Here is a 25,402-nt window from a genome sequence, read left to right as displayed (position 1 = left end):
CCCATGCCAGATGCCAATTTGTCGGACTGCCCTTCTGCTGCATCTGCCACACGGTATAGCAGCATCACGGTGGGAAGGCTCAACCCCTACCGCCACACCTCCGACACCCGCCCCTGTCGCCACGGGCCAGCGTAACAGCGCACCACTTTCGGGGCAGCCCTGGTGTGACCGCGCTCCCCACGCCCGCCCTCAGCAGGGGGCGCTGCCCCGCCGCCGCGCCGCCCCGCGCTCCCCTCCCCCGCGCTCCAAGGTGAGGGCGGCAGGGCGGGGCCCCGTGACCACACCCCCCGCCGGCCGCGCGGTGCCGTGCGCGCCGCGCCCCTCCTTCCCCTGACGGGCGTCGGGCGGGTGGAAGCCGCGCCGAGTCGGGGCGCAGCGCGGCGGGAAGAGGCGTCCCGCCGTCACGGGAGAAGCTATGAGCCCCGAGGAGAAGCCGCCGCCCGGCCGCTCTCGCGACGAGTGCCCGCCTCAGCCCGCCGCCGGCCGCGGCCGAAGGCGAGGCGGTTTGCTGACGGAGATCCGCACGCCTATCCGCACCGAGCCCTTCCAGCAGCGCTACAGCCTCAGCCCCGGCAGGGAGCTCGGCAGGTGGGTGTGCGGCCGCCGCCAGGGCAGCTGCAGGGCGCCGGGCCGGGCACCGCGATGGGGAAGAGGCGGTTTTCCGTTCGCGAAGATGGAACGTCCGGTAGGACGTGCTGCGAGACGAGCTCTCGTTCTGCGCTCCTGGGCGCCCAGCCGCGCGGCTGGGCTGACCGTGGCACACCGCCCTGCTGCCTTACGGCGCTCGGCCCCGCGGCTCGGCGCAGGTGGCGCGGGAGGCTGAGCTCGGTTAGATTCAAAGCTCAGCGGCTCTCAGGAGTTCTGCCGCTCTGCCCCCAAGTAAAGGCTTGACTGGGAGCTGGGCGGCCGTTGGCCTAACTGAAGAATTGGTGAGGGTTCCTTCTAGCGCACGCGGGCACTACTGGAGTGAGTGCTTCTGTGCTGCGGGCAAGGATGCAGACGGCGCAGCCTGAGCGAAGAGTTCTCGGGATGTTTGCGTGCGGTCACCGGCGGCCGGAGCTGTAGGTGATCTTTATGTAAAGGCTGATTCTGCACCTGTACTTGTGTCGGGATGAGTTATGTGTCTGTTCCGAGGGTGGCATTGCCTTTCTGCAGTAGCAGGATGAGTTTCAGTTCCAACTGCCTTCCCTCTCTTTACCTCCACAAAGGTTTTCAACTTCCCTTCCAGTACAGAAGTCCATACTTCTGACTGTGTGTGTTTGCTTTTGCTTCAGTTTCAAATACCTTTTTTGCTAGGTTTGTCTAAAAACCAATGAGTACTTCACACATGAAGTGTGTGAAGTGAGAGTACTTCCATTAAAGAGAAACTTTTACTAATCCGCTGTGACAAGCTAAAAAGGCACCTAGAAAGTCTCTCTGGCACTCATATCTCTTTGTATGGCATTTTGTTGATAACGTACACTTAGCAGAAATTATTTTGCTTTTATCTGCTTGCAGAGTGTGCAAACATTTACATTTGAGTAGGTCTGTCTTTGCAAAGGGCTTGGGCAAATTAGCAACCAAATAGGACAAGGTTTTGCATAAGACAAAAGGCAGTCCTTGCTCACAGAGCTCATTTTATTTGGCAGCTGAATTTGCTCAGGAAACAGCTATGGAAAAGAACGTTCATACACTCTGTGTCCATCTCTTTTCCCGTAACGAGGGAACTGCTTAAAAGCTGAACTTGAGATGGGGATTCTGAAGAGAACGTGAACTGTGTACGTTGGGTTTGGAGGAGAGAGCAGGCAGCAGATGCGGCACAAGCTGGGTGTATGAGCTCATCGGGACGCTGCTCGCTGGCCTCCAGCCCGGCTGTCAGTGTGGCTCTGCTGAAAGAGCCTCGTGCTCTGCTTCCCATTCCTGCATGTGCAGGTGGTGGGCAGGGGCCGAGAGCACAGCGCACAGCTGGGGCCATGTGGTGATCAGAGAATGGAGAGATGCAGGGCCTGGTGGCTGGCAGGGGTGGCAGTTCTGGACAAGCACTGCTGGAAGAACTGCAGGCTAGCAGGGGAGGAACCTGGTTGTGATGTCACTGAAACAACTTTGGTACGAGACCACAGGAAAGCAGGCTTTGTTATTTCTGCTTGCAGGAAAAAATGGCTTTGGGGATGTAAAGCTTATGTACTCAAATAGGCCTGGCTTGGATGTTGAACAGGCCTTTGCAAGTGTAACCAAATAGAACCTGCTTTTTCTAGCAGTAAATTCAGGGGAAATGCCAAAAGCATGGCTATTCTGGATGGGAAACTTAAGTTGCTGACATTTCAGCCGTATTAATTTTATTGTCCCCAAATCAGAGCGTTCACAGATACATCTTCATTTGACATTGTATGGTGTTTAATGTTGAACTTTCTGTTTAATGTTGTAAGGATGCCACTTCTGGTCAGCACGCTCTTAAACCATTTCAGCAGTACTCATTTGAGATGAGCTAATCCAAAGCATTGTGCTCTTTGTGCAGGACAAGGCAACAGTTGCTTGACCTTTACCCTTATCATCTGTACGCTGCCTAATTTTACTGTAAAATCAGGAACGGTATTTTATTTTTGTGGTGGCAGCCTTGATGCATATTTCTGAGTATGCGTACGATACACCCTCTGGATGTCTGAGCTCCATATTTCAGAAACACGGCCTCAATCAAAATTTCTTGTCGCTGATTCACATTACCTACAGCTTCTTTGAAGTGTCCAGTATAATTGTGTTCAGATATTTTGCTCTTTTTCCTCAACAAAATACCCCCTAGATAATTGCACACAAAATACTACTAGGCTATTAATTCCTCAGCTTATTGATGTGGCATTGCACTCTTTTAATGTCAAACAAGCTAGGCACATGTTGGTAGCCATAATTTCTGTACTAAAAATAAAACTCCTGGTTCTAGGGGTGAGTTGGAAAAAAGCCTGAACAGTTGGCACTGCGTTTTCTCTGGAACATAAGAGTATTCTTAAGTGACTGCTCTAAACCAAGCAGTCTTCTGCCAGTGAAATGTGTGTAGTGCATGCCTGTAAAGGTGTATCAAGTTCAATTCAGTTGATTTTCCTCATTCTACCTTAGCATGTTCTCCACCCAGACCACGAGTAACTATTTTAATCAGCTGAGGAAAACTGAACAAAATAATCATGTGTTCTTCATTTTTTACTGTGGTTTCATGGAAAAGTAGCCCAGCTCTTGAATTGGTTTTCCAGAATTTCTGGCATAAACTTGCTTCTCAGGTAGCTTTCAGGAGTTCAGATCTTAGTCATATGTGAGTCTTGTGCAGTTGGCTGTATCAGTAAGAATGCAGAGGTATGCTGTCACATTTCTAAGCAGCTGCTGGCTTAGGTGAAACTGTTGGGGAAGTGAGAAGGTGAAGGCAAGGCTTGCAAGCAGCTGACTCCACCATTTGAGAATAAAATTTTGTGAGGACATATTCACGAACATCAGAAATGGAACCTCCCTCACCTGGCTCTTTGGAAATCGAAAATTGTACTAAAAAATCACCCCCAGGAAAAAAAAGTTTGACATGAATTGTGTAATAAATTGTATATAGTGTTATGGAGCTCAGAAAATTTTTCTAATCTTTCTGTAAAATAAACATATTAAAGTAGTTGCTACTATCTGTAATGGTGACAGTGCTTTTTAGCTCAACTGGAAACTATTACTGTAAGGTTAGTTCTCTGTTTCCCTGAGCCTATGAGAACCAGAATTAGTTGGTGTGACATAAATGCTCTTGTGTATCTGATTTGACATTTGATGTGCGATGCGAGGCTTTTCCTTTCAGCCATACTATGTGCCAGATAAAATAATGCTAATTCTGTTGGCAGTCTTGAAAGATGGCATTAAGCTTCTTTATGATCAGATATGATATCTTAAATCATAATTCTTGACTGAGGCTCTTGTGAAGACTGAGAACAACTTGTTTCCTATTTAAGTCACCCTTAAAAGCGTTTTTGTTTGTTTGGATAACTGATAGTCACTTTTTAACTTTGGAGAGGAACATGAAATACTACCTCTCAAAACTGTTCTTCCTTCAGTGTAGCTCCTTCTTACCATAGCTTCCTTCTTCCCTGGTAGCTCCTCTTAACGTAGCTAAACTGGTAATGCTGTCTTCACAATTTAATAGCAGATCTGTTTCTTGAAAGGAATTTTGATAAGCAACATCTTAAGAAACACAAAGATGCACCATCTGGGTGTACTCTATGGGAAAGCTTTTTCATACCTGTTTTTATTTCTGCCTACTACACAGTCTGTGTCGAAAGGGAAATACTTACAAATTTATCTCTTGGCTTAACTTCTTACTTTGATTTTTTATTTTTCCAGTGGATGGCATCTTTGGTTCTGAAGTAGTCTCAGATGTGAACCTAGATAGGTGCATAGTGATTAGTTCTGTCAGTTAGAAGTATCACGTTTGTCAAGTCAGATTTTTCTGGGATTGTATTAAGAAAAGGTGAGTTTTACAGACAGTGGTTAGGTTTTATAACAGCTTTATAGTATTACAATAGCTATAGGTATTATGTCAAGGTGTTCTTGATTTTTTTTTTTTTTTTTTTTTTTTTTTTTTTTTTTTTTTTTTTTTAAGCCTTGAACAACTTGTAATAAATACTTGTCAGCCAGCAGAACTCCTGTGCTGGCTGTGTCCTTTCAATTCCATTGCCTAGCCAGCTTCTGTCCAGTGCAGTCAGCAGCATGAGTGTGGCCGCACACCGGGGTCTCTCGCTGTTTCTTCCTTTTACCTGAACTTTGTTTTATTTCCTTAGTGACTACTGTGTGATAAATTGGCAACATTTAGCTGATTAACTTGCTTCCAGATAGGTTTTGTACGTAATGCAAAAACAATGCTCTGCCAATTGGAAGGTTTTAAACGTTTCTGAACTACTCTTACTAGATGCTTTGGTGGTGCTAGAATTAAAAGCTTTTGACTCTGCACTGGAGAGACGTTCTTTCAGAAGGAAAATGTACCTTTGGAGGCTAAAAAGGCAACGCTCAGGGAGCTACAGGCTGGTGAGCCTCACATCTGAGCCTGGGAAGATCATAGAACAGATTGTCCTAGAAGCTATGTAAGGCATGTACAAGATGAGGGGGTTATCTGAAACAGCCAGCAGGGCTTCACCAGTGGCAGATCATGTTTCACCAATCTGGTGGCCTTCTACAATGGTGTGACTGCATCGGTGGACAGAGGAAGGGTAATTGATGTCATCTGCCTGGACCTCTGCAAGGACTGTTATTTGGTCCCATGCCACATGCTAGTCTCTAGATTGGACATATATGGATTTGAAAGGTGGACTACTCAGTGGGTAAGGAATCGGTTGGGTGGTTGCAGCCATAGTGTTGTGGTCAATAGCTGTGTGTCTGGGTAGAGGCTGGTGATGACATTTGTTCCCTGGGGTCAGTCTTGGGACGGATGTTCTTCAACGTCCTTATCAATGACCTGAATAGTGGGGTCAGTCACAGAATCAGAATCCTTTGAGTTGTAAGAGATCCTTAAAGATCCATCTATTCCAACTCTCCTGCAATGAACAGAGACCTCTACAGCACAGTATCTGCATATCTACTAGTCTTTAAAATAAGACCCTTTAACAGCAAGTTCTGTTCTTTTATCTCTGTTTTTTTTTTTTTTTTTTTTAATTACTTTTCTTTCTGCTACTTTTCTCCATGAGCACTATTTGGATTTGGTGCTGAAACACAGCTGCAGTAGCAATTTGAGTGCTTTTGATAAATGTGTAGCTTTATATTGTACACAAGTAATAAGGACTCGCATCTTCATTTGGAATAACTTAAAAGCCTTTTCCCTGGCTACATCAGGATGGTTGCTCTTGATTGTGGTTAGGATGGCAGTACTGGAGGGATGTTTACTGTTATGCATGATCACAGCCTTCCTAGAACTCTGCTTAAAAGAAACAGCATCCTTGCAGCATTTTGGGAATCAGGAGTGCATGGTCTCTGGAATGTTTCAGTGTTCTCGATGAGCTGTACATGCTACAGATGCCTGGTGTTTTTTGCTAGATCTGCAGCAGGCACATAGCTGTTAGGCTTTGAGTGGCCATTCTTCCCATAGCATTCTGCAGTTACATCTGTATTATTTAAACCATTTTCTAGTGACCTTTTGACTGCACCTTCCTAGTGCTACAAAATCCCATTGTATTTTCATGCATTTGCAAAGCTTTTTTAAAGCGTTTTCTTGCTGTTTGTCAGCCTTCATGTATGGGTGTGCTCTGGTCTATTTTCTTATTCCTGTTTTTTTGCAGATAATGGGTGCTTATGCAAAATGTCCTTCCTGAATGACTGTGACTGTATCAGTAGTTATAAATTAGATTGTTTTAGCAGACGACTAGCAGATAGCCACTTTGTAGATGCTTATTACTTAATTCCAGCTGGGCAGTTTTGAAACAAATTTCTGTTGTGAGCAGGGTGACCACAAATTCTGTCAGCAGTTACTCTGTGGAAAGCAGTCTGTCACTAGGTTAGGAGCTGGGAGAGTGAGAAATTTGACATGAGCTGAATTAGTTAATTCTGTACATTTCAGTTTGTGCCATAGGAAAGGCAAGACTCAAGTAATTGTATTTCAAATGAGATGAGGACTCTAATTTTATTGGTTTCAGCTACCCTGCAGTAAGTTAAGTAAGGAAACAGAGTAAAGGCTCTCCAAGCTATTCCTGCAGCTTTATAAGAAAATGATGACACGAAAGTAAAAATGGTCATTTTGTCTAACGTTGTACCTGTATGGTGAGAATTCCAAAAGATGGCTATACTTACAGAGATGGGGGTTCATCATCACATTAGGTGATGCACTAATTCATAGACCTTTTCATTCTAAAAATCAGTACTGTATGAATGGAATTGAGTGGCTTGGGAAGTCAAGAGCCCAAAACGCTGCGGGGGAAGACTTCTGAAAGTGCTGCGGCGTGTGTTCAGCTGGACCTGCTGGCTTAGTGTAACTCATCCACTGTGTTTTGTCAGAAATGATACCCATTAGCATGGGTCCAGCACTGTGCTCAGTTCTGCAGTGTGTTTGCATTCACTCTGTCACTGCTGCAAGAGCTGTTAGAATGTTTTGTGTTGGCCCCGCTTCTCTACTTTTTGAAATGTTTTGTGTTTCTTGAACAATGAGACAAGTGGAGTTCTTGAGAACTGTGAAGCAATCAAAACTATGGCTGTTGTCTTTGCAGGTGCGTCATAGTGAGAGCATGAGGTGCTGTTTTGGAAAACACAGAGAAGAGGATGGATATTCACAGCATAATTAGACTGGGATCTTGAGCACAGTGAAGCTGCTGCCTGCTGTTGCCTTGAATATAGCGGTGGAAATAGTAACTGGACAGATAGATTGCTTAAGTATAGTCACAGAAAGCATAATTTTCTTGCTTGTATACCATTTTACTAGCTTTTTATGAAAGGCTCAAGGGTGTCTTAATCTCCCTAACTAGCACAGTTCATTTCTGCTGTATGTTTGAAGATTTGGAGTTACTTGAACTGATGCTTTGCTGTTGTAGTTCTCTGTTTTAAAATCGTTATTTTGAATGGAGATGTAACATTACCTCTTTAGAATAGAGGCTATCACTCAGCAAGGCATCTTTCTAATTTTAGAGCACGTGGTAAAGGTATCCCTTAAGAGGGATTTAGCTCAGGTTTTCTGAAATATTGATTTACAAGGATTATACTGAGTTGTCAATAAAGGACTTAGTTCTAACCTAAAATTCTTCTTTAATTTCAGAGGAAAATTTGCAGTGGTGAAGAAATGTATCCAAAAAGACACCGAAAGAGAGTTTGCAGCAAAATTCATGAGAAAAAGAAGAAAGGGCCAAGACTGTCGGATGGAGATAATCCATGAAATTGCAGTCCTTGAATTGGCACAATGCAACCTTTGGGTCATTAACTTGCATGAAGTTTATGAAACTGCAACGGAGATGATTTTAGTCCTGGAATAGTAAGTACTAGTAATAACTTCTGAATAACCTTCAGTAGTATTTGTTAAAAACTGTAGTATAAAAATCTTTTCCACCCATATGGATAATGTGAAAAACAATCTTATTGCTTGCTTGTCACCTGCTTGAGCTCAAAGAATTGCCAAGAAAATCAGTATTGCAGGAAGTTATTGCAGTCTTGTAATACAGCAGAATGTAAGAAATTTTCCCGTTGTATAGTATCTTTCAAAGCTGAAATATAAACTAAGTACTTAATGAAGAAATTTTTAGTGAAATCTGAACTGTGCATGCTCCACACTAATAGAAGGTGCAGAGAGAAGCAGTGAGTACCTGCACAGCCACTGAAGTTTCTGTTATTGCAGTGACAGAATGAAGTCTGTTCATTTTACCAGTGTTGAAAAAGGCATTAAAACTTAACGTCGTATATTTAAATGAAAGCATTGAAACCTGCTGCAACCAAGAGTGAAGAACTTTGTAGTTGACAGCTCGTTTCTACCCTCAATGAAAATCTGTGAATATCTTCAAAATTGACCTAAATAGAATGTTTGTTAGTTTTGAAGATGTTTTGTTGGGGTTTGTTTTTGTTGTTGGCTTGTTAAGGTTTTTTGAGGAGTGAGAGTTGGAATTATTTATAGACAAAGATGATCACCATCAGAATTTCTAACTTTTCTCAGTGTAACACTTCTCAAGGTAAACATGTAAGTAAACAGAAGTTTACTTAGTGTTAACTGGGATAGGATACTTTTAGGGAAGTTAGCATAGGAATTTTCCTTCTCTTGGCTGCTCTGTCTGGTTAAGCTAATAAGTATTTCTACTGCAAGCTCTTTCAGGAAGTACGCAAGCTTAGAATTGCAAGCACTCCCATACTACTGCTTGCAGACTGACTAGCTGCTTTTTTCTTAATGTGATACGGACAAGAACTTGTCTTCCACTTGATGGAAAAAGGCAAGAGAGCTGTATCAGCATTTACTGGAAGACCTTTTGAGCATGCATGCACTCAAGGCATGTCCCAAATATAGAAAATAAGACTTGTGAAACTATTTTAAGTCTGAATCTCTCGTATTCTGCATTACCTTGAATAATGACATTTAGCTTGTGACTCTACACTTAAATATTTTTCTTCCCTGCATCGAGTTTGTCCAGATGGGGGTTTCTGCAGCAGTGAATGCTCATCTGATGCTCCAGAGCCTTAGTTTTTCCTCATGTTGATTCTAAGAGTTAGGCAAATGCTTTTTGCTGTTGAACAGCTCAGTTGGGATCGTGTTCAGACTCTACAGATATAAAATGACTGCGAGAGTAACATGGGGCTTGTAGTTGAGCAGTGACTTGACCTACCTGCTAAGTCAGTCTGGTTTGTACAGCTGTTCCCTTTTCTGTTATCAGAAGTGAATGGTGAGAAATCTTGTGCCCTAATCTGATGTTTTTCAGAAGTCAAAGGAAATTTCATCTTTTGAAGTTCAGTGAAATGGAATTAGATTCTGTGTGGTTTTTTTATGAAGGCAAGCTTCTTTCTTAAATGTATTTTTTCCATCTTGTGCAGTTATGCTGTTAGTGATTTATAAAATGTTCCAGTTTTTGTTAGAATACAAAAAGCATAGCAGGCTTCTAGAGTCTGATTACCATTACTGGAGATGAAAAAATATATATTTTAAACACTGGTAATACAGATTTAATGAGAATACAGCTTAAATTTCTGGTTCCCATAGAGATACAACACAAGCAGTAGAATTCAAAGCTTGAAACAAGCGATGGAAGTTGTGATAATTGTTATGTATAATTGCTGGCTTTCATTTAGAACTCAGTTCTCCTACGAAACATTTTTAATACAAAGTATTAACTACGTTGTTCAGTAGTTAGCATGGTGATTATTTTTGCATGCACCAGTCATACCTTGTTAGAGATAAATAGCTGTGTTGGAGTTGTAAATTAAAAAAAAACAACACTCTTTCACTGACTTCAGCAAATACATCTGGATGCTTCTTTAATGTCAGCATGTTCCAGAGGCGTGTTGCAACAGCACAGGTATGAACGCTGGTACATTTCTGACATTCTGTGTGCAAAGGATTAAGGAACGTACCTGGGCTGTAAGCTTTTCTGGGGCATTTTGGTTTCTATTAAGCTTCATGGTCTGTGTGGCAGATCCTTATCATGGGAAGGAGAAAAATGCTTAATCGTTGCCCAGTAACTTTATCTGCTACGATTTAGAAGTTTCCTCTCTTGAGGTTGGATCTGTTGTAAGGGAGGCCAGCTGTTTCACCTTTGCGGGGAGCAATCTTAATCACATGGAGGATTGTCTTTAAAATACTACCAGCTTTGACAGATAGCATACTTAAAATTGCCCACATAGTGTTAATGTAAGTTCTGAGCGATGGAAAGCAATGGGGCTTTAGCATTAGTTTAAACTGCAGGATGGCAGAACTCTGTATCCATGCAAACACTGACTTCTTGAGGTTATGTGCAAATGAACTGCAGAGAATTGAAGAGCTAGTCTGAAGGGGTGGTGTGTAAAGCCTGGAATTATCCTATGGAACAGTGACATTTTTCTATTTTAGTGAAAATTGAATTAATAAAAACCAGGGTGTTTAGTGAAAAACATAATAGTCCAGAAAACCTGACATATTCAGATTTCAAAATTGCTTTTTCCTTGCAACTTCTGAGTTCAGTAATTATGTAAAAACTATGACCTTTCTTTTGAAAGAAAAACAGAGCATCTGGTGCTTCAGAGCAGGCACTTTTGTAAGTGTTCATCACTATATGCTTATACATCTATGTTAGGAATAGATGTTAGCTTGTTAGCAGGTCACATTTTAAGCAAACTTGTGTGTAAGTTCAAAATCTAGGGAAGTACTGTTGGATGCACAGAACAGGATGTGAGTCGGATAGCTACCTGCTGGAATCTTGTATATATATATGTATATATATGTATATATATGTACACACACTCTACATATACATATATATATATATATATATATATATATATATGTAGAGTAGACTTCCATCTTGCTTGCTTCAAGCAAGAGGAAAGTTACCTCCGTCATCTTGAGGAGTTGGTTGGGGTTTATTTGATGTGTGCATGAAGTACTTTTTCCACCTATTGGACCTGTGTAATGTTACTGCTTGTTCTGTGGTGATAATAACTGTGCTGCTCCAATATTTGCACCTTGTCTACCTGTTAGAACAGTTAACAAAGGTTTAGTACCTAATGGCTATCTCAGATCAGCAGTGGTGTTTTAGGGAGAAACTTTGTTGGTAACCTTGCTCTCTGTATTTCATTCAGCTCTTAGGCTCCTTGATAGGAAAGACCATGGGGGCAGGGGAAGTATGCATGTGTCTGGGAACTGAGAACAGAAAGAAAACAGACCATGCAGTTTAATGTGCAAGAATGCTTTTCTACTCATATGTGCTCATCAGATATGGATTTTCAGTCATGTCTGTCTTTGGGCGCAGTGGTAAGTTAGGGTAGCCCTGCACTGCAGAAATTGTCAGTACTTTTGCTCTCATAGTTGCCATCTAATGGCACACCTCGCTGAGGAGCAGCACAGTGTTAATGCGTTGTGAATGCACTTGAAAGAAGCAGGATGTAGAATTTTGTACAGTGCATGAAAACGTCCAAAGGAAAAGGCTCAGTCTCCACTGAATTTAAAGTCAGCGTAGTTGTAACCGTGATTAATGTTCTAGACTTCAGCTGACTTTCAGCTTTTCAGTTATTCTGATAAGAATAACAAAATGTTAGCATGGTTTCAGTGATGAAAAGCACTTGGATTTAGCTTGAGACTAAATAGAAGTTAGAGGTACAACAACAGTACTGTCACAAATACGTGAATTTCTAAGGAGTGCTGGTCAGTGCAGCTTTTAAGCTTGGAAATGAATCACATCTTATTTCTACACCTTGCTAAGGGAATGTGTACTAGAGAAATAACGTATTCTAAACGATTCTTGAGTTTGAAGAAGTTGTGCCCCTAGATGTTTCCTTACCCATCTTTTCCAGAGTAAGGTGACTTGTTCACCTAAATAATTTATTGTCCTAAAGACAATTCTTTTCTTTATTGCCTTCTGTGGAGAAGGGTCAGGGTACCCAGTAACTTGCAGGGCAGTTATTTTATAATTAGCACTATGAAGCAAAACTTATTCAAGATGATTTCTTGGAGGGAAAAAATGAGTACATGGTCAGCACCTGGGAACTCTTGGTCTGCAGGAATGCTGAGATCATAGCAATGTTGTGCTTGAAATACTTACAGGTATTTTCATCTCTTCTCTAGATCAGGAATCCTGAATAACTAAATTGAAAATATTGCTAAGCAGCATTACAAAATTTGGCACAGGTGTGTAGGAGAATCTTCTAGGAGTTCATTTTGACATTGTGCTTTCAACAGCTGTGACTGAGAGGCTCCCAGTCAGCAGACTGTTTCCCTAAAGGAGGCGGTTAAGCTGGCTTCACAGCAACAATACACAGAGCTGCTCTCAGTAAGGAAGTTTGCAAATTTCCCATGTTCTTCTAAAGAATCACTAATTATAGGTTCAAATGTGGCGATTTTGAGATGAAGTGAATTGTCTGGAAGCAGTTTTTCTATCTACATCCTAAGTAGAGAGGTTGATTTATTTTAAAAACAAACAAAAAAACACTGCGTGTTTAAAACTTTTTTTTTTTTTGCCATGTGAAACTTCTTTGTAAAGCAAAATACTGTTGTATGGTGGCTGGTACAGCCATGTTTAAGTCATGAAGTAGATGTGCATGTCCAAAGGCTTTATTTGTTTGGCTCACTTTTGAAGATGCCTAGGTTCATCATCTTTGTAAAATGACTGCAGATTACTTAGAACCGTTCAGAAATAAAAGTATTTTTTTGTATCTAGTGTTTGCTACTCTCATTATCTTGGTTTTTTCATTTCAGTAATGGGATATTTTGTTTCAACTTTTTCTTGCTTTGATTTCTAAGAAAATTAATTCCAAGTTACTTAAGTGTAATATTAAAATTCTGGGTAGCTTGTGGTTTAGCTTGGTGTCTACTTCTAGTGTTCTAATTTGTAAGCATATGTGTATTAAATGGGCATACAGCAAATAGGGCCTTAAGAGGCCTACCTCATGCTGATTCTCAGCTGAGTTTATAAAAGCTTATTAAAGAAAGAAGTGTGATCCTGTTTGGCAGCTGTTTTGGGGAATGAGTCCTATGTCACACAGATAGAAATGGCAGAATTGATGCTTTTCTTGTTGCAAGTGGCAGCGAATTGCAGCAAAACCCCAGCCTTTCTGCTGTAAAACAGATCAGTAGTTTTGGTAGTAGGGTTTATCACTAAATGTACGTTAAAACAAAATGCTACAAGGAATTAGATCAGTCTTCCAAGTAACCTAAGAGCGACATTCTTAAAAGGGAATTTGTTTCTTTCATTGGTTACAGAAGGCGTGTTTATGTATTTATCTTGAAGGTCCAAGTGATGTTGCTTTTTTAAAAAAGGAATGTGATTTAAAATGTTAGAATGAATGATCTTGCCTCCATTTTAAACAGGTAATTAGTATCTGAGTCTGCCCAAAGCTAGAATACAGCTGCCTTTTCCTTGAATTAAATAAAAACATGCTGAAGAAATATACTGACCAGTGTCAGGAGGGCATGCGTTTTTCAAGAATTGTATTAACACTCACTTCATGAAAACTGCTTTCATTCTGTAGTTACACCATCTTTGGTACAGGATTAAGAAAATAGGCTTTTTTTAATAGGCTTGTTTGAAGGGAAAAAAAAATCTTATTTTAATAAAGCAAATTGTACTGCTGTGTCAGTTAGCCGATGTAATGAGCAGAAATACAAAGCTCTGTGTGAAAAGTTGAGTTGTAACCATCTTCTAAATTTATCTTTTTCTTGCAAGACAATCTCCAGGAGAGTTTTAAGTAACGTGGGGCTATCTGGGAAGGTAAAATAAAAAGAAATAAAGGCACAAGGGCCACATCAACCAAGTTAGTATTCATAAAACTAAAAAATTGAACATATTTAAGTGATTTTTTTTTTTTTTTTTTTTTTTTTTTTTCCTCTCAGAGTCTGTAATCCAGATTTACCATTTTATAGAACTGCCTTGTTTGTTTGTCTGGTCCCTGTTTGAAAATGCTTTTCCCTTCTGGGTGGCTCAGGTATTATAACTTACTATAAGAAAGCAAGCCGGGGTAGCAGTTGTTGTTATGTCCCAGTAAAGATCAACACTTGGGCGAAGTCCTTGTGAGGTAATGAAGACAGCTGTCCTCGGGGGGTTTCACTGTCTGTCACTCAGCTGATTATGGGATTTCACACACAAGTTGATTTCATCTACACGCTGAGCAGTAGCAATTCAGCAATCCATGTGTGCAAGCACCCCATTCTCATGGTTTTTTGCCCATTCTTGTCCTAAGATGGAACCTCTGTTATGCTTATTTCTGATGCTACAGAGATGATCTTGCTTGTTGCTTTGGAGTACTTGAAAAACATTCGCTCATCTGTAGTTATTTTCTTATTTTTTTGTTATTTATTTAAGCACATATAGGCAAAAGATAAGGAAGCTTATCTTATCAAGCTCTGAGAGCTAAAACTTTCAGTATTTTGAGATGAAAGCCGTGTAGAAACTTAACGTGTCCCAGTACACCAGATTTTTCACAAACAACTCCATTATAAACTTTAGGCTTTTCTGAGTCTGTACAAAGTGTTTCGAGGAGAGTTAGGAGCAGAATTGTTTTGCATTGAGTTTATGAAAGCTTACTTTGGCCAAATTTCCATATAGCTTAATAGAAATAGCAAAAGACACATCTTTGGTAAGCGCTGCCTTTAAACAAATGTGGCATTCATCTCTTGAGCACAGTCAGTAACATTTCCAAAATAGTCTCAACGGTTTCTGTAGAATCTACTTTACTTAAGTCATGGAATATTAATCTTTGCTTCTTTTGAAGGCTGTCATACTGGCATGGCAGTCTTCCTAGGCCATTAGAGCTTGCAAAATGTTTAATAACTGAAAATATCACCATTGGATGATACCACCTGCTGATCTTTTCTGTGCTGGTGTAATAAAATGGGTGCTCTAGCTTAGTGTTTGAAATAATAACATTCATGCTGTTCTGTAGTGCTGCTGGAGGTGAGATCTTTGACCAGTGTGTTGCTGAAGGAGAGGAGGCCTTCAAAGAGAAAGATGTGAAACGACTTATGAAGCAGATCTTAGAAGGAGTTTCATTCTTGCACAGAAACAATGTTGTTCATCTTGACTTAAAGGTAAACTTGTTGCAGTACTTTTCATACTTCTTAACTGCTGGCTTCCTTACTGGTCACATCATACTAAGGACATAATTTTATGCTAAGAAATGGGTTTCTTTGTCATAAGAAATCCAGAGTATTGCATATAGTTTAGATGTAAGTTGTAACCCAGGGCTCCAGAAAATTATTTTCCATTTTTAGTATGCTAAAACTAATTTTATACAGCTTTCATCCGTATGTTCTTATTAATCAAAGCAATTTTATTCTGAGGTTGAACTACTTTTCTAAGCAAACCAGTATTAAAAGCATTTGTGTTAAAATTGTCTAATACTCCTACATGTCTAATTCCTCTATTTTTTTATTCAGTAGTAAGGCACACATGTTTTCTGTTGCCAGAATCCTTATTTATACTTCATTGCATTTTCGTACAAAGCTACCAGTAGATTCCTATATCAAGCTCTACGTACCTTACATTTAACAGAAAATCATGAACCATTCATCAGCTGGAGCAGAAAATGTGTAACATTTGTACACAAATATCTCATCTGTTTGTGTTACCATTTATTTAAATCACCCTAGAGTGCTTTAAAACTTTGTGACCCATTGATTTAGTCACACATATCAAATAAGTGTATTAATATTTAATGAGGATCTCCTAGCAAGAGGCAAGTGTCCAAAAGGACTGAAGTTCTGGTATGTTTATAGAAGGTACTCAGGTCTCTGCTGTGTCTGTACATTGACTGTGCTGGCCAAAAGTATTTCCACTGAATTTCCTTGAAGCAACGTATGTGAAATTAGAACGTGTCTTTTGTGGACAATCTATGTTTGTGCATTTTTGAAGTTAAAGCTGTGGTGTTCCTTAGCCCTGGCATCTGGGTATCTAATAAGAAATTGCTGTGTTTTTATGTTATTGCAGTACTTAATTGTGAAAGTACACTGGAGAGTTGATTCCAGCTTGCAAACAAGTTGCTTTCTCAAAGCTTAGAAGAAAGCTTGCTCAAACAACTCCAACTGAGCAGAAAAGCTGATGTTGTAAAATCAAACATGTCCAGTTGTCGGAGGCTAAAAGACCCAATATTGCTTTGCTAGCTTTAAAACATAAATAGTTGGGTGTAAATAAAACATAATTAGTTGGGTGCTGGTCTTTGTGATTGCTTATTATCCCATTGGTTCTACCCCCAGAAGAAGAATTTGTTAAAATGGCTGTGAAGATGAAACTGTAAGCTTGTTGTCTTAGTCTTGTATTATAAAGCTGATCAACTGGATCTGTGAGGCTGACAGCTTGCTGTTGCTTCTGTCTGCCTTTTTGCTAGCTGCAAAACTTTCATATGAGAAAAACTGAGTATTTTGATGTGGCTTAGCAGGGTTGATGCCCAATTATTTCTTTCCAAAAGTGTGTCTCTTGTGAAACATGGCTGAAACTTCATGTGTTTTTAATAGCAAAATACAATAACGTATAATCCAGTTTTGTCTCAGAGAAGAGCAAATATAATGCTGCTGATTGTAAATTAAAAATCATTCAGCAACATTGTTTTGATTTTATTTAATTTGCAGGGTGTGCATAGAGCGTAGTTGGGAGTCTTTCATCTCCTCTTAATGGCACATAAAAGCTGCAGAGAAAGGGAAGCTTCTTTTTTTCATCAGCTGTTTGACTTGATTGTGTTTGGTAAAACTTAGTTAGGAATGGAAAAGAATGTAAATTACAATAAAAAAGTAGGTAAGTTGGGGAAGGACTGGCTACTGCTTGTCTGAGACAGATAAAGCTGCACATGGCCAATTAACTGCTTCAAGCAGTGCAGTCCTGTCGTGTGTGTTACTCTGCTTATCCAACAGCCACCTTTTTCCTTCTGCATGGTTCCCAAGATGTTGTGTGCTGTGAGGAATTAGCAGAGTTGTAATTTGAAAAAGCCTTGGGTGTCACTTTATACTAATGTTCAGAAGGTAGGATAATTGAATGATGGAGGCAGTGTCTTGTTGAGGACATTTCAACTGCATCATGCTTTTTTTTAATCAGTATTCCAAGCGGATTAAGATTGAATGCTTAACTATTTTTACACACAATGTAGTCAGGATATTCCAACCAGTCTACTTTCCCAATTTGTTCTTATAATTCGTTGTGTAATTCCTGTTTTCAGGAAGCTTGGCCACAATTTTCTCTGCATAGACGTGTAGAAACAGATGATAAAACTTCTGACAACTATTAGCTGCCAAAATGTACTGCAGTACTCAAGGATTTCATGAAAAAATTTCCTCATTTAAGAACTATCTGCCAAAAAAATCATATCATTTGTTCTGTGTAGGATTAGATGGTTAACTTCATTAATTTTTCAGGTTACTTTAATTATACATCTTTAGTGTTACTCTTTTGAAAGCCAAAATTTACAAGAAATACTATGGCCGAACTCTGATAGAGACTTCTAGAATAATGGAAAATATGCAGTATATGGACTTTGCTGTTATATCATCAGTTTATAAGACTTCAAAACCTACTTGCAAGGTAGGTTTGAAGGGTGTCCATTTTACTAAGTGCACTTGTTATAAATGATCTGTGCAACTTATCTGAAAAGCTAGAAGAGAACAGATCTTTGTATGTATCGTCTTATTTTGTCCTTACACTGAAGTTCAGAACATCAGGAGAGCTGTGCTCTCTTTCATGTGACAGTAGTAATCTAGCTTACTGACGGATGTAAGATTGGCCAATGTTTACAATAACAACTTATGCTTTTCACTTGTACATGATGCTAGAGGCACAACCAATGTCTCAGATTCCTAAAGGCCAAGAATTTGATGCTGATAGTATGTCTAGAAAAATTCAGCTCTGTTCATTTTCTTTTTACCATCTTTCCTAAGGTACATGTTTCTAGTGGTGCTAACGTGGCATTAGGGTAGACTTGTGTGGCCATATAACATGAACTCTGTCTGATCCTGTAAAGTGGTCCATTCAGTCTGTTTTTTGTTCAGTATATGTCATACAAGGATCTGAACTGGAACCTGTAAGCCTCTCTGCAGCAGGGAGGAAGGCTGATAAATGTTGCTATCTGCCAGTTTACATTAGCCATGTCATTGCTGTTTGGGTGTAAGGCCCTTTGCAAAATAGCTGGTAAGCAAGACTCTGGCCTGGCGGGGTATCTCTGGTTTTTGCTGGAGATCAGTGTACAGTCAGGCCTAGATATATTAGAGCAGTGTAAAAAATGAATAAATAAAAAGGAGAAATCACTGTATAGGTGTAAGAAAATGATCTTCCTCTTCCTTAAGTTTTAGAGTAATTGAGTGCTGATAGCAGTTCTAAAGCTACAGCATCTTTTGGATTTAAAGCTGGGTCTGCACTGTTGCTCATTTGAACCTTGTAGTAGTTCCTTAAAAGAAGAATCCTGGTGTTATTTCAGTACAATTAGATTTAGGGTTGGTTTGCACTGCAGACAATTTCTTGCCATTAAAAACTTTTCCTCATTTAAATAAAGAGAGCAAATGCTTTTCTCATGCGTTCTCTTTGCCCTTTTAGAACATGACTAAATTTCCCACTGAAGAAGAACATCTGAGAGGCTTATTAGGGAGGCATTGCCACCTTTTTCTTTTTTTTTTTTTTTTTTTTTTTCAGATGTTTGCTTTTCTAATACAAATACAGAATAGAAAATGTGAGTATGGTAATATACAGCTCCAAAATCCTTTGTATGGCCACCAGTTTATAAGCAAAAGTAAGCTATTGTTAATGCATACACTTAGAAACAGAAAATAGACATCTTGGAGTTCCTTTTAAATAATGTGGCTTAACTTTACAGGAATGAAAGAACTTGAATTTATTGCTTCTTTTAGCAAGAAGAGCCAGGCCACGATTTTAATATGTTCTTGTACAGCTTTATTTCTGTTATCAAGAGGAAGGATGTTAATGTGAGATCGCACCGTCACATTCATGGGAATGAAAAAATGTGAATAGGAGAAAACTATAGATATTGGTGTTATTCCAGTTGGACTGTATCCCTCAGTGGTTGCTTCTCTGTTCATACTCACTTGTCCTCCTCCCTTTTCAATCCAAGTTCTCAGGAAATAAAGCCTTCATGGAAGTCAGGCTTACCAGAAGCGTGAACATAGTGTGAACTGTCAGTGTTCCTGCTTGCGGAAGTTAATGACAGCACAGTGTAACTACTGGCCCAGCGTGGGGAGACAGGGACTTGGTCTGGCAATGATATGCTTCAGTTGCTCGAAACTAAGACCCCCTGTCTAAAGTTTTAAGATTTTTTTTTTTTAATATTTTTTTAAACCCAGCAGCTGCCATTCAAAATAGAAGGCAAGGGACTTCTGAATGACTGCAGAGTTTGTGTTGAGGAATGGCAGCCAAGATCTAGTGACATCAGAGCAAACAAGCTTATCCAACGTGATGCTCTTAAAAACCTGTTTTTCAGGCTGCTGTATTTTTCTTTTTACTGTTCTTCAGTTAGTATTCTGTAACACAATTGTTTGAACAAGATTGAGGTCAGTTGCATCAGAGTTTCTTTAAGCAGGTATAGGCAAAAAAGTTTCGTAACAGTTTAAAAAACATGAACTTGAGTGTTTTTGGACACTTAAACAGGAGATATCTTATACCAGGAAGAAACAAGGAGGGAACGTTGGATAGAACAAGGAGGGAAGAAAGGTGGCATGAAGGACTAAAGGTACAAATGTGAAGATCTTCATATCCTTTTGCTAAATGGTAGTTACTGGTGTGTCTTTTGTATGAGTTCTAAGCTAAGAAAGGCAGATGCTTAATTTTCAGTTCTTAACTGAAAATCCTGCTGCTGCTTTGAGCCAGTTTGTCTCTTCAAGTCCACCTGTGATTTAAAAATGAGAAAATAAAAGTCCTGGGTACAGTATGTGTTACGGAACGTATCGTTGTTATTCTAAAAGAATTATGCAATTTTATGGTGCCGCAGACTTAAGATTTTGGTGATCTCGAACATCTGCTTGCTTTGCTTTTCAGCCACAAAACATTCTGCTAACCAGTAAGTCTCCACTGGGAGACATAAAGATAGTGGATTTTGGCCTTTCCAGGATAGTGAAGAGCAGTGAGGAATTAAGAGAAATTATGGGAACTCCAGAATATGTGGGTAAGTTGTTGGTACAATGGTGGTGTAGCCTTAAGGAGGAGGGTACTGTCAGCAATGGAGAATTGTCTCAAAACTTGATGAATGCCACCCTGGCTGTGTAGTTCCTGTGTCAGAAGATCAAGTCATTAAAAGTAATACTGCTGTAGAAGCTGGAATCACTAGACTAGTAACTGACAATTCTGTGCTTGTGCTGAAGATGAGTACACACTTCAGACAAATCTGAGCAGTGACGACAAGTATTACTTGGCTGAGAGGTTGAAAAATGCATGCTCTTACTGAGCATGGTATTTTAGCCTGGTGGGCTTTGTGTCCATTTCACTAAGAAGTAAAATTGTTTCAGGCTTTGAAAAACATTGTTATATAGCATATCCTTTGTGGGTGTGGGTTTTCATGCTGCAGTGTGGCATGTTGGATAGTGAAATAGTTTTTCAGTAGGAGGTTTGTGTAAAGCATTCTTAATTGGTAAAGAGATGATTGTTGCTTCTGAAGATGACAGTAAAAGGCAGTTTTCTTTTTACCTGAAACTAACCAATGACAGTAATAATTTAAAGAACTTGAATATAAATACCTATTTATAAGCCACTTGAAGCATGACAGTCTTTTATTAAAAATTCTTCCATGTGCCTGCTTCTGCACTCTTAAATACAGTATCGTGTCTGGGTATGAGAAAAAATATAACTTTTTTTTTCCCTAAACAGCTCCTGAAATTCTGAGTTATGACCCAATCAGTACAGCGACCGACATGTGGTGAGTTGAACAAATGATCACCATAACACTGTTGGAAAGCTTAAAAAGAAAACAACCAAGACAGGAAAAGCCAAACCCAGAACAACTGTTTTTTTGTATTTTGCTTTCAATTCAGGAGCATTGGAGTACTGGCATATATTATGCTAACAGGGATATCACCCTTCTTAGGGGATGACAAACAAGAAACATTCTTAAATATATCTCAAATGAATGTAAGTTACTCTGGAGAAGACTTTGACCTCATATCAGAGTCTGCTGTGGATTTCATGAAAACTTTGCTGGTGAAGAAACCTGAGTAAGTATAACACACAGCTATTCAGCCGCCCTATGCATAGACATTTTAATGCAAATACTTGAATTTTTGTTTTTCAAGTACGAGGCAACTTTAGGCAATATTACTTTTCGTACACATTAAAAGAGTTCTCCATATCCCTCCTGACTTGCATGTTCTGAATGTATCCAACTACAGCAATTAGAATTGAAGATTTCAGAAGATTCAGAAGATTGGAAATGCAGTGTAGTGTGGTGCAGTATTCTGGCTTTCGATGTGTGTGCCCTGCTGGTGTCTCTTATATGAGCTGTGCTTTGAGTCTTCTGTGTCTGATGTATTAGTAGAGCGCCTTACTCTTAGTCGTTCAGTAGTATGCTTTTCTTAGGGGGGGCAAATTGGAAGTTCCAGCTCTCAAAACAGAAGTTGTACTTTCTGTGCAAGTTCCAGAATTCTTCTTGTGGCATCTCAACCACCAGAGTTGCCTACTGTATCTTGGTGGTTTAATTGGTTGAGTTTTGTTGGTGTTTGTTTGTTTGTTTGTGGAAATACTTGAATGTAAATATGGCATGATTTTCATAAACTTACGGAAAAAGACAGTTGCTCAGAAGTATGGTAAACTGTGCTATTTAAGATTCTATGAACTCCTTTATTTCAAATATTAACAGTTTATCTTCTTGGACTGTTGGTCTTTTGGGGTAAAAAGTAGCTATCAGAACATTTTTAGTAATTCTTTCAGTCCAGTACATTCATTTCCTTAGAAGAAAACTACGAGTATCTTACTAAATTTTAAGTTCACGGGGACATTTCTTTGTTCCTTTGCAGGGAACGAGCAACTGCTGAGGAATGTCTCCAGCACCCATGGTTAGAACAAAGTGAGGAACCTACTTGCAGGGCCTGGAATAAGAGCACAGGAGGGGAGAACGGTGATGTCGTCCAGAAAAATGCAGATTCTGCCTCTGAAAAACCTGCAGATGTTGAGAAAGCTGAAGAGGAAGAATCGATGATGACAGAAGAGCTAATTGTAGTAGCTTCATATACGCTGGGACAATGTAGGCAGTCAGAAAAAGAAAAAGCAACTGAGCAGAAAGCCATTTCCAAACGATTTAAGTTTGAGGAACCATTGCTGCAAGAAATACCAGGAGAATTCATTTATTGAACTGTGTGTTACTTCATAGCAGTGTTTTCTACTAAGCAAAATATCCTAGCCAAGGGAATCTCTGATATGCAATGAATGTTCTAGATAAAAGGAAACATTGATAGGTGGCATCTAAGGAGAATGTGCCAAGTTTTTAATTTCATGGAAGAAGTAAACAAGATTTCAAGTGGCTGGCAGGAATTTAACAAAGATGAAAGCTTATTTTTGTTTGTAATTTTTATTTCTGTTTTTGTTTTTCTTTTTGCCTCTGGATAGAAGACAAATTCTGTTAATTGCTCTGATGCTCTGGAGAAGTTGAAGAGTTTCAGTGGCAGATGTCAAGAGAAGTATATTTTAGGATATGTTTTCTCACACAATGCAAATATTAAATGCTGGGTTTTCCTCACATATTTCTTAGCACTCCTGACTTCAGTGGATGTATCTGCTGATCTAAAAAATACATGAGATAATTCGACTGGTTTGACAGATTTCAAAACTACAGTACGTATGTATTTACACTTTCATCCCATCCGAAGACTTGGATTTAGCATGTAGTCAAACAGCGAGCTAGGTTTCTCTAGCAAGAATGCAGATGTCCCACAGGTAAAGACCATCTCATCAGTAGACGATTCCAGAAACAGTAGTGTCTTTGGGAGCGCAGTAAGGTTCTGCTCTGGAGAGCGGTGAGTCTCCCCAGGCAGTCTCTTGAGAGCCCACAGGCTGCTGCTCCCTCTGTCTCCTGTTTTGGGCCAGGTGCACCAACAGAACCCAGCTCAGTGTGTTTGCACACTGCTGATGAGTGGGCGACAAAGAAAATGACCAAGTCATTTGCAGCAGTTATTGAAGTTCTCACTCCTTGCTTCAACCTTTTAGTTCAGGCAGTTTGTCCATCTATGGTAAACCAGCCCTTAATTTCTGCCCCCGCTTCCCTGCCCTCCCAAACCCAACTGAGGTTTTACTGGGAGCCGGAGGTCATCGCTGCCTTCCTTTTGTTCTGTTCTAAGTGCTGCTTTAGGAAGAAAGAAGCATCCTTAGGCTAAATTGCATAACCTTTTTCGGCATAGCTATCAGATGAGGAAGAAAATGCTATAACCTCTGCAACAATGAAGCACAACTCATACCTCGTGCTTCCTAATCACTCCCCCTTAGACACTTGGAAGAACCGTATGTACACGATGGGGCGGAGTTGGGTTAGGAGCAGTATGGATGGGTCACAGTTCTCAGTGGACACAGTCCCTCACAGAATAAAACCAGGACTAACCGGGCATCAGAATTGACTGGTTTTTGCAATGTATGGATATCTGAGGATCTTGGACTGAGTCCTGGTTGTCTTAGAAATCTTTCATATTGATGCTGTTCCAAAGTTTAATTTTTATGTAATTGAAATTTAGTGGTATTATATTGCATACTGTTAACCATTCAACTATTTATTTGGTTTCCATGTGCCATTCCTTTATAATAAACTCTGACAAAAGTTTTCTTGCTGTAAAACAATGAATAGAAACTCTTAAGATAGTGTTTGGGTTCTTTTTTTGTTTTTGTTTTGTTTTTCTTCCTTGTTGCTGCAAACTTTCTTGTTTCAGATGTACTGGGAATGTTCTAACTGTAGGGAGCAGGAGATTCAGCATTTTGTCATTAGCATTTGTTCATCACACGAAAGTGAAGCAGCTTATTAGTAGCGCAGACAGTGGTGCTGTGATGTGGTTAGCACTGCTTGTAAGGATGGAGGGCAGAAAGCACTCGGAAAGAAGAAATCTGAACGAGAAGCAGTGTGACACTGAATGGGGCAGTGTGAATTTTTCCATCACGTTTCACTGGCAGGGGTCTGCTTGCCACCACTTGAAGGCACATTGGAAAAATAGCACCTGGGTTAAACTGTCTTATCAGGCTTCATCTTCTGTGGAGCCGCACCATCCTGCTCCTTTAAGACCTCTATGTAGGGAAGCAAGCAGTAGTCCTTGAGTAATCAAGGTAGGGTGTGTTGTAATGCAGAGATGCCTTTCATACTCTGTAGAAATCAGACACTTGCTTTTTTATTTTTCTCCTTGTGTTGAAAAGCTACCACCACGATTTTCTTTGATTTCTGGGGCTGGCAATTAGCAGAAGTTGAATACGAATCTTTAGGCTAATGGAGCACTTATGTTATCTGGGCATCTCTGGTAGAGAATGGCAGCTGCGCTGTTGTGTGTTGCTGATCCTCCCTGCAATGCTGATCTTTAAGACAAAAAGTGCTCTTCATTTCTTTTACAGCTCAGCCATTTGCCCAAGGCTGCTTGTCTGGGGGACATTAACTTCTGCAGTTCACCCGTGAATCTTCCAGTGTCCTTCAGTCCAACTTTGATTTTCTTCACATCCGTATTTCCTTGCTTTTATAAAGCTTGAGTAAGGCACTGAGAGCGAAGCATGGTCATGTTCCACCCTTAGAAAGCTAACCTATGCTGCCATGTCTGCGTACCTAAATGTGTAATAATTTATGATTGCTCACAGCAAATTGTTTAAGGGCCCTCTAAGCTATTTCAATTTCTCTTGTGACCTCAGATCCTGTCTCAGCCGGGAATAAGAACTGATGTTAAGCCACATTCATTTGCCCTATACTTGCTGTTATTGACAAAGAAGCTTTATATATACATAAATATATATAGTTTATATATATATATGTATATATAATATATGTACATCTATAAATGAAGTATGTAGTTTTACAAGGCCAGCTTCTTTTGAATTGGCTCCTTTGAGACCTCCAGTGGGCTGCATTTTTTGTTTATCATTTTGTGCCTTAATGTGGTTTTGTACAGTGTTTTTAGCATCCTTAAGAATTTGTATGAAGTGGAGAGAGTTTAATAGTACAAGCAAAGCATAGCCCTGCAATAGGAACGTTTCTCTAACGTATAATGCAAGACTGCCAGCCACTCCCACACATTTGAAGTGATTTCCTTTCCTCTCTAAGCTGGATAAAGCTGTGAGCGAGGCACTCCTTCCCTACAGTGTACAAGTGGGGTACTGAGGCTAATTTTTTTTGAGAAACTTAGGTACTG

At 40.0% G+C, this 25,402-nt stretch overlaps 1 protein-coding gene across 1 annotated transcript; it reads left to right on the top strand.

Moving 5' to 3' along the window:
- Positions 1 to 415: 415 nt before the first annotated feature.
- On the top strand, positions 416 to 22,388 carry STK17A (serine/threonine kinase 17a; the record flags this gene model as incomplete). The annotated part of the gene is made up of 7 exons (XM_079538499.1): positions 416 to 588; positions 7,721 to 7,933; positions 15,007 to 15,151; positions 20,088 to 20,214; positions 20,913 to 20,961; positions 21,077 to 21,256; positions 22,055 to 22,388. 7 exons carry the CDS (start codon positions 416 to 418, stop codon positions 22,386 to 22,388), a joined length of 1,221 nt encoding a protein of 406 aa, XP_079394625.1.
- Between the last annotated feature and the right edge of the window lie 3,014 nt (positions 22,389 to 25,402).

Source organism: Tetrao urogallus, assembly GCF_951394365.1.
Source record: "Tetrao urogallus genome assembly, chromosome: 7".
Taxonomy (NCBI): domain Eukaryota; kingdom Metazoa; phylum Chordata; class Aves; order Galliformes; family Phasianidae; genus Tetrao; species Tetrao urogallus.
The sequence above is the reverse complement of the archived record's forward strand: the minus strand, read 5'-3'. Positions and strand labels throughout refer to the sequence as shown.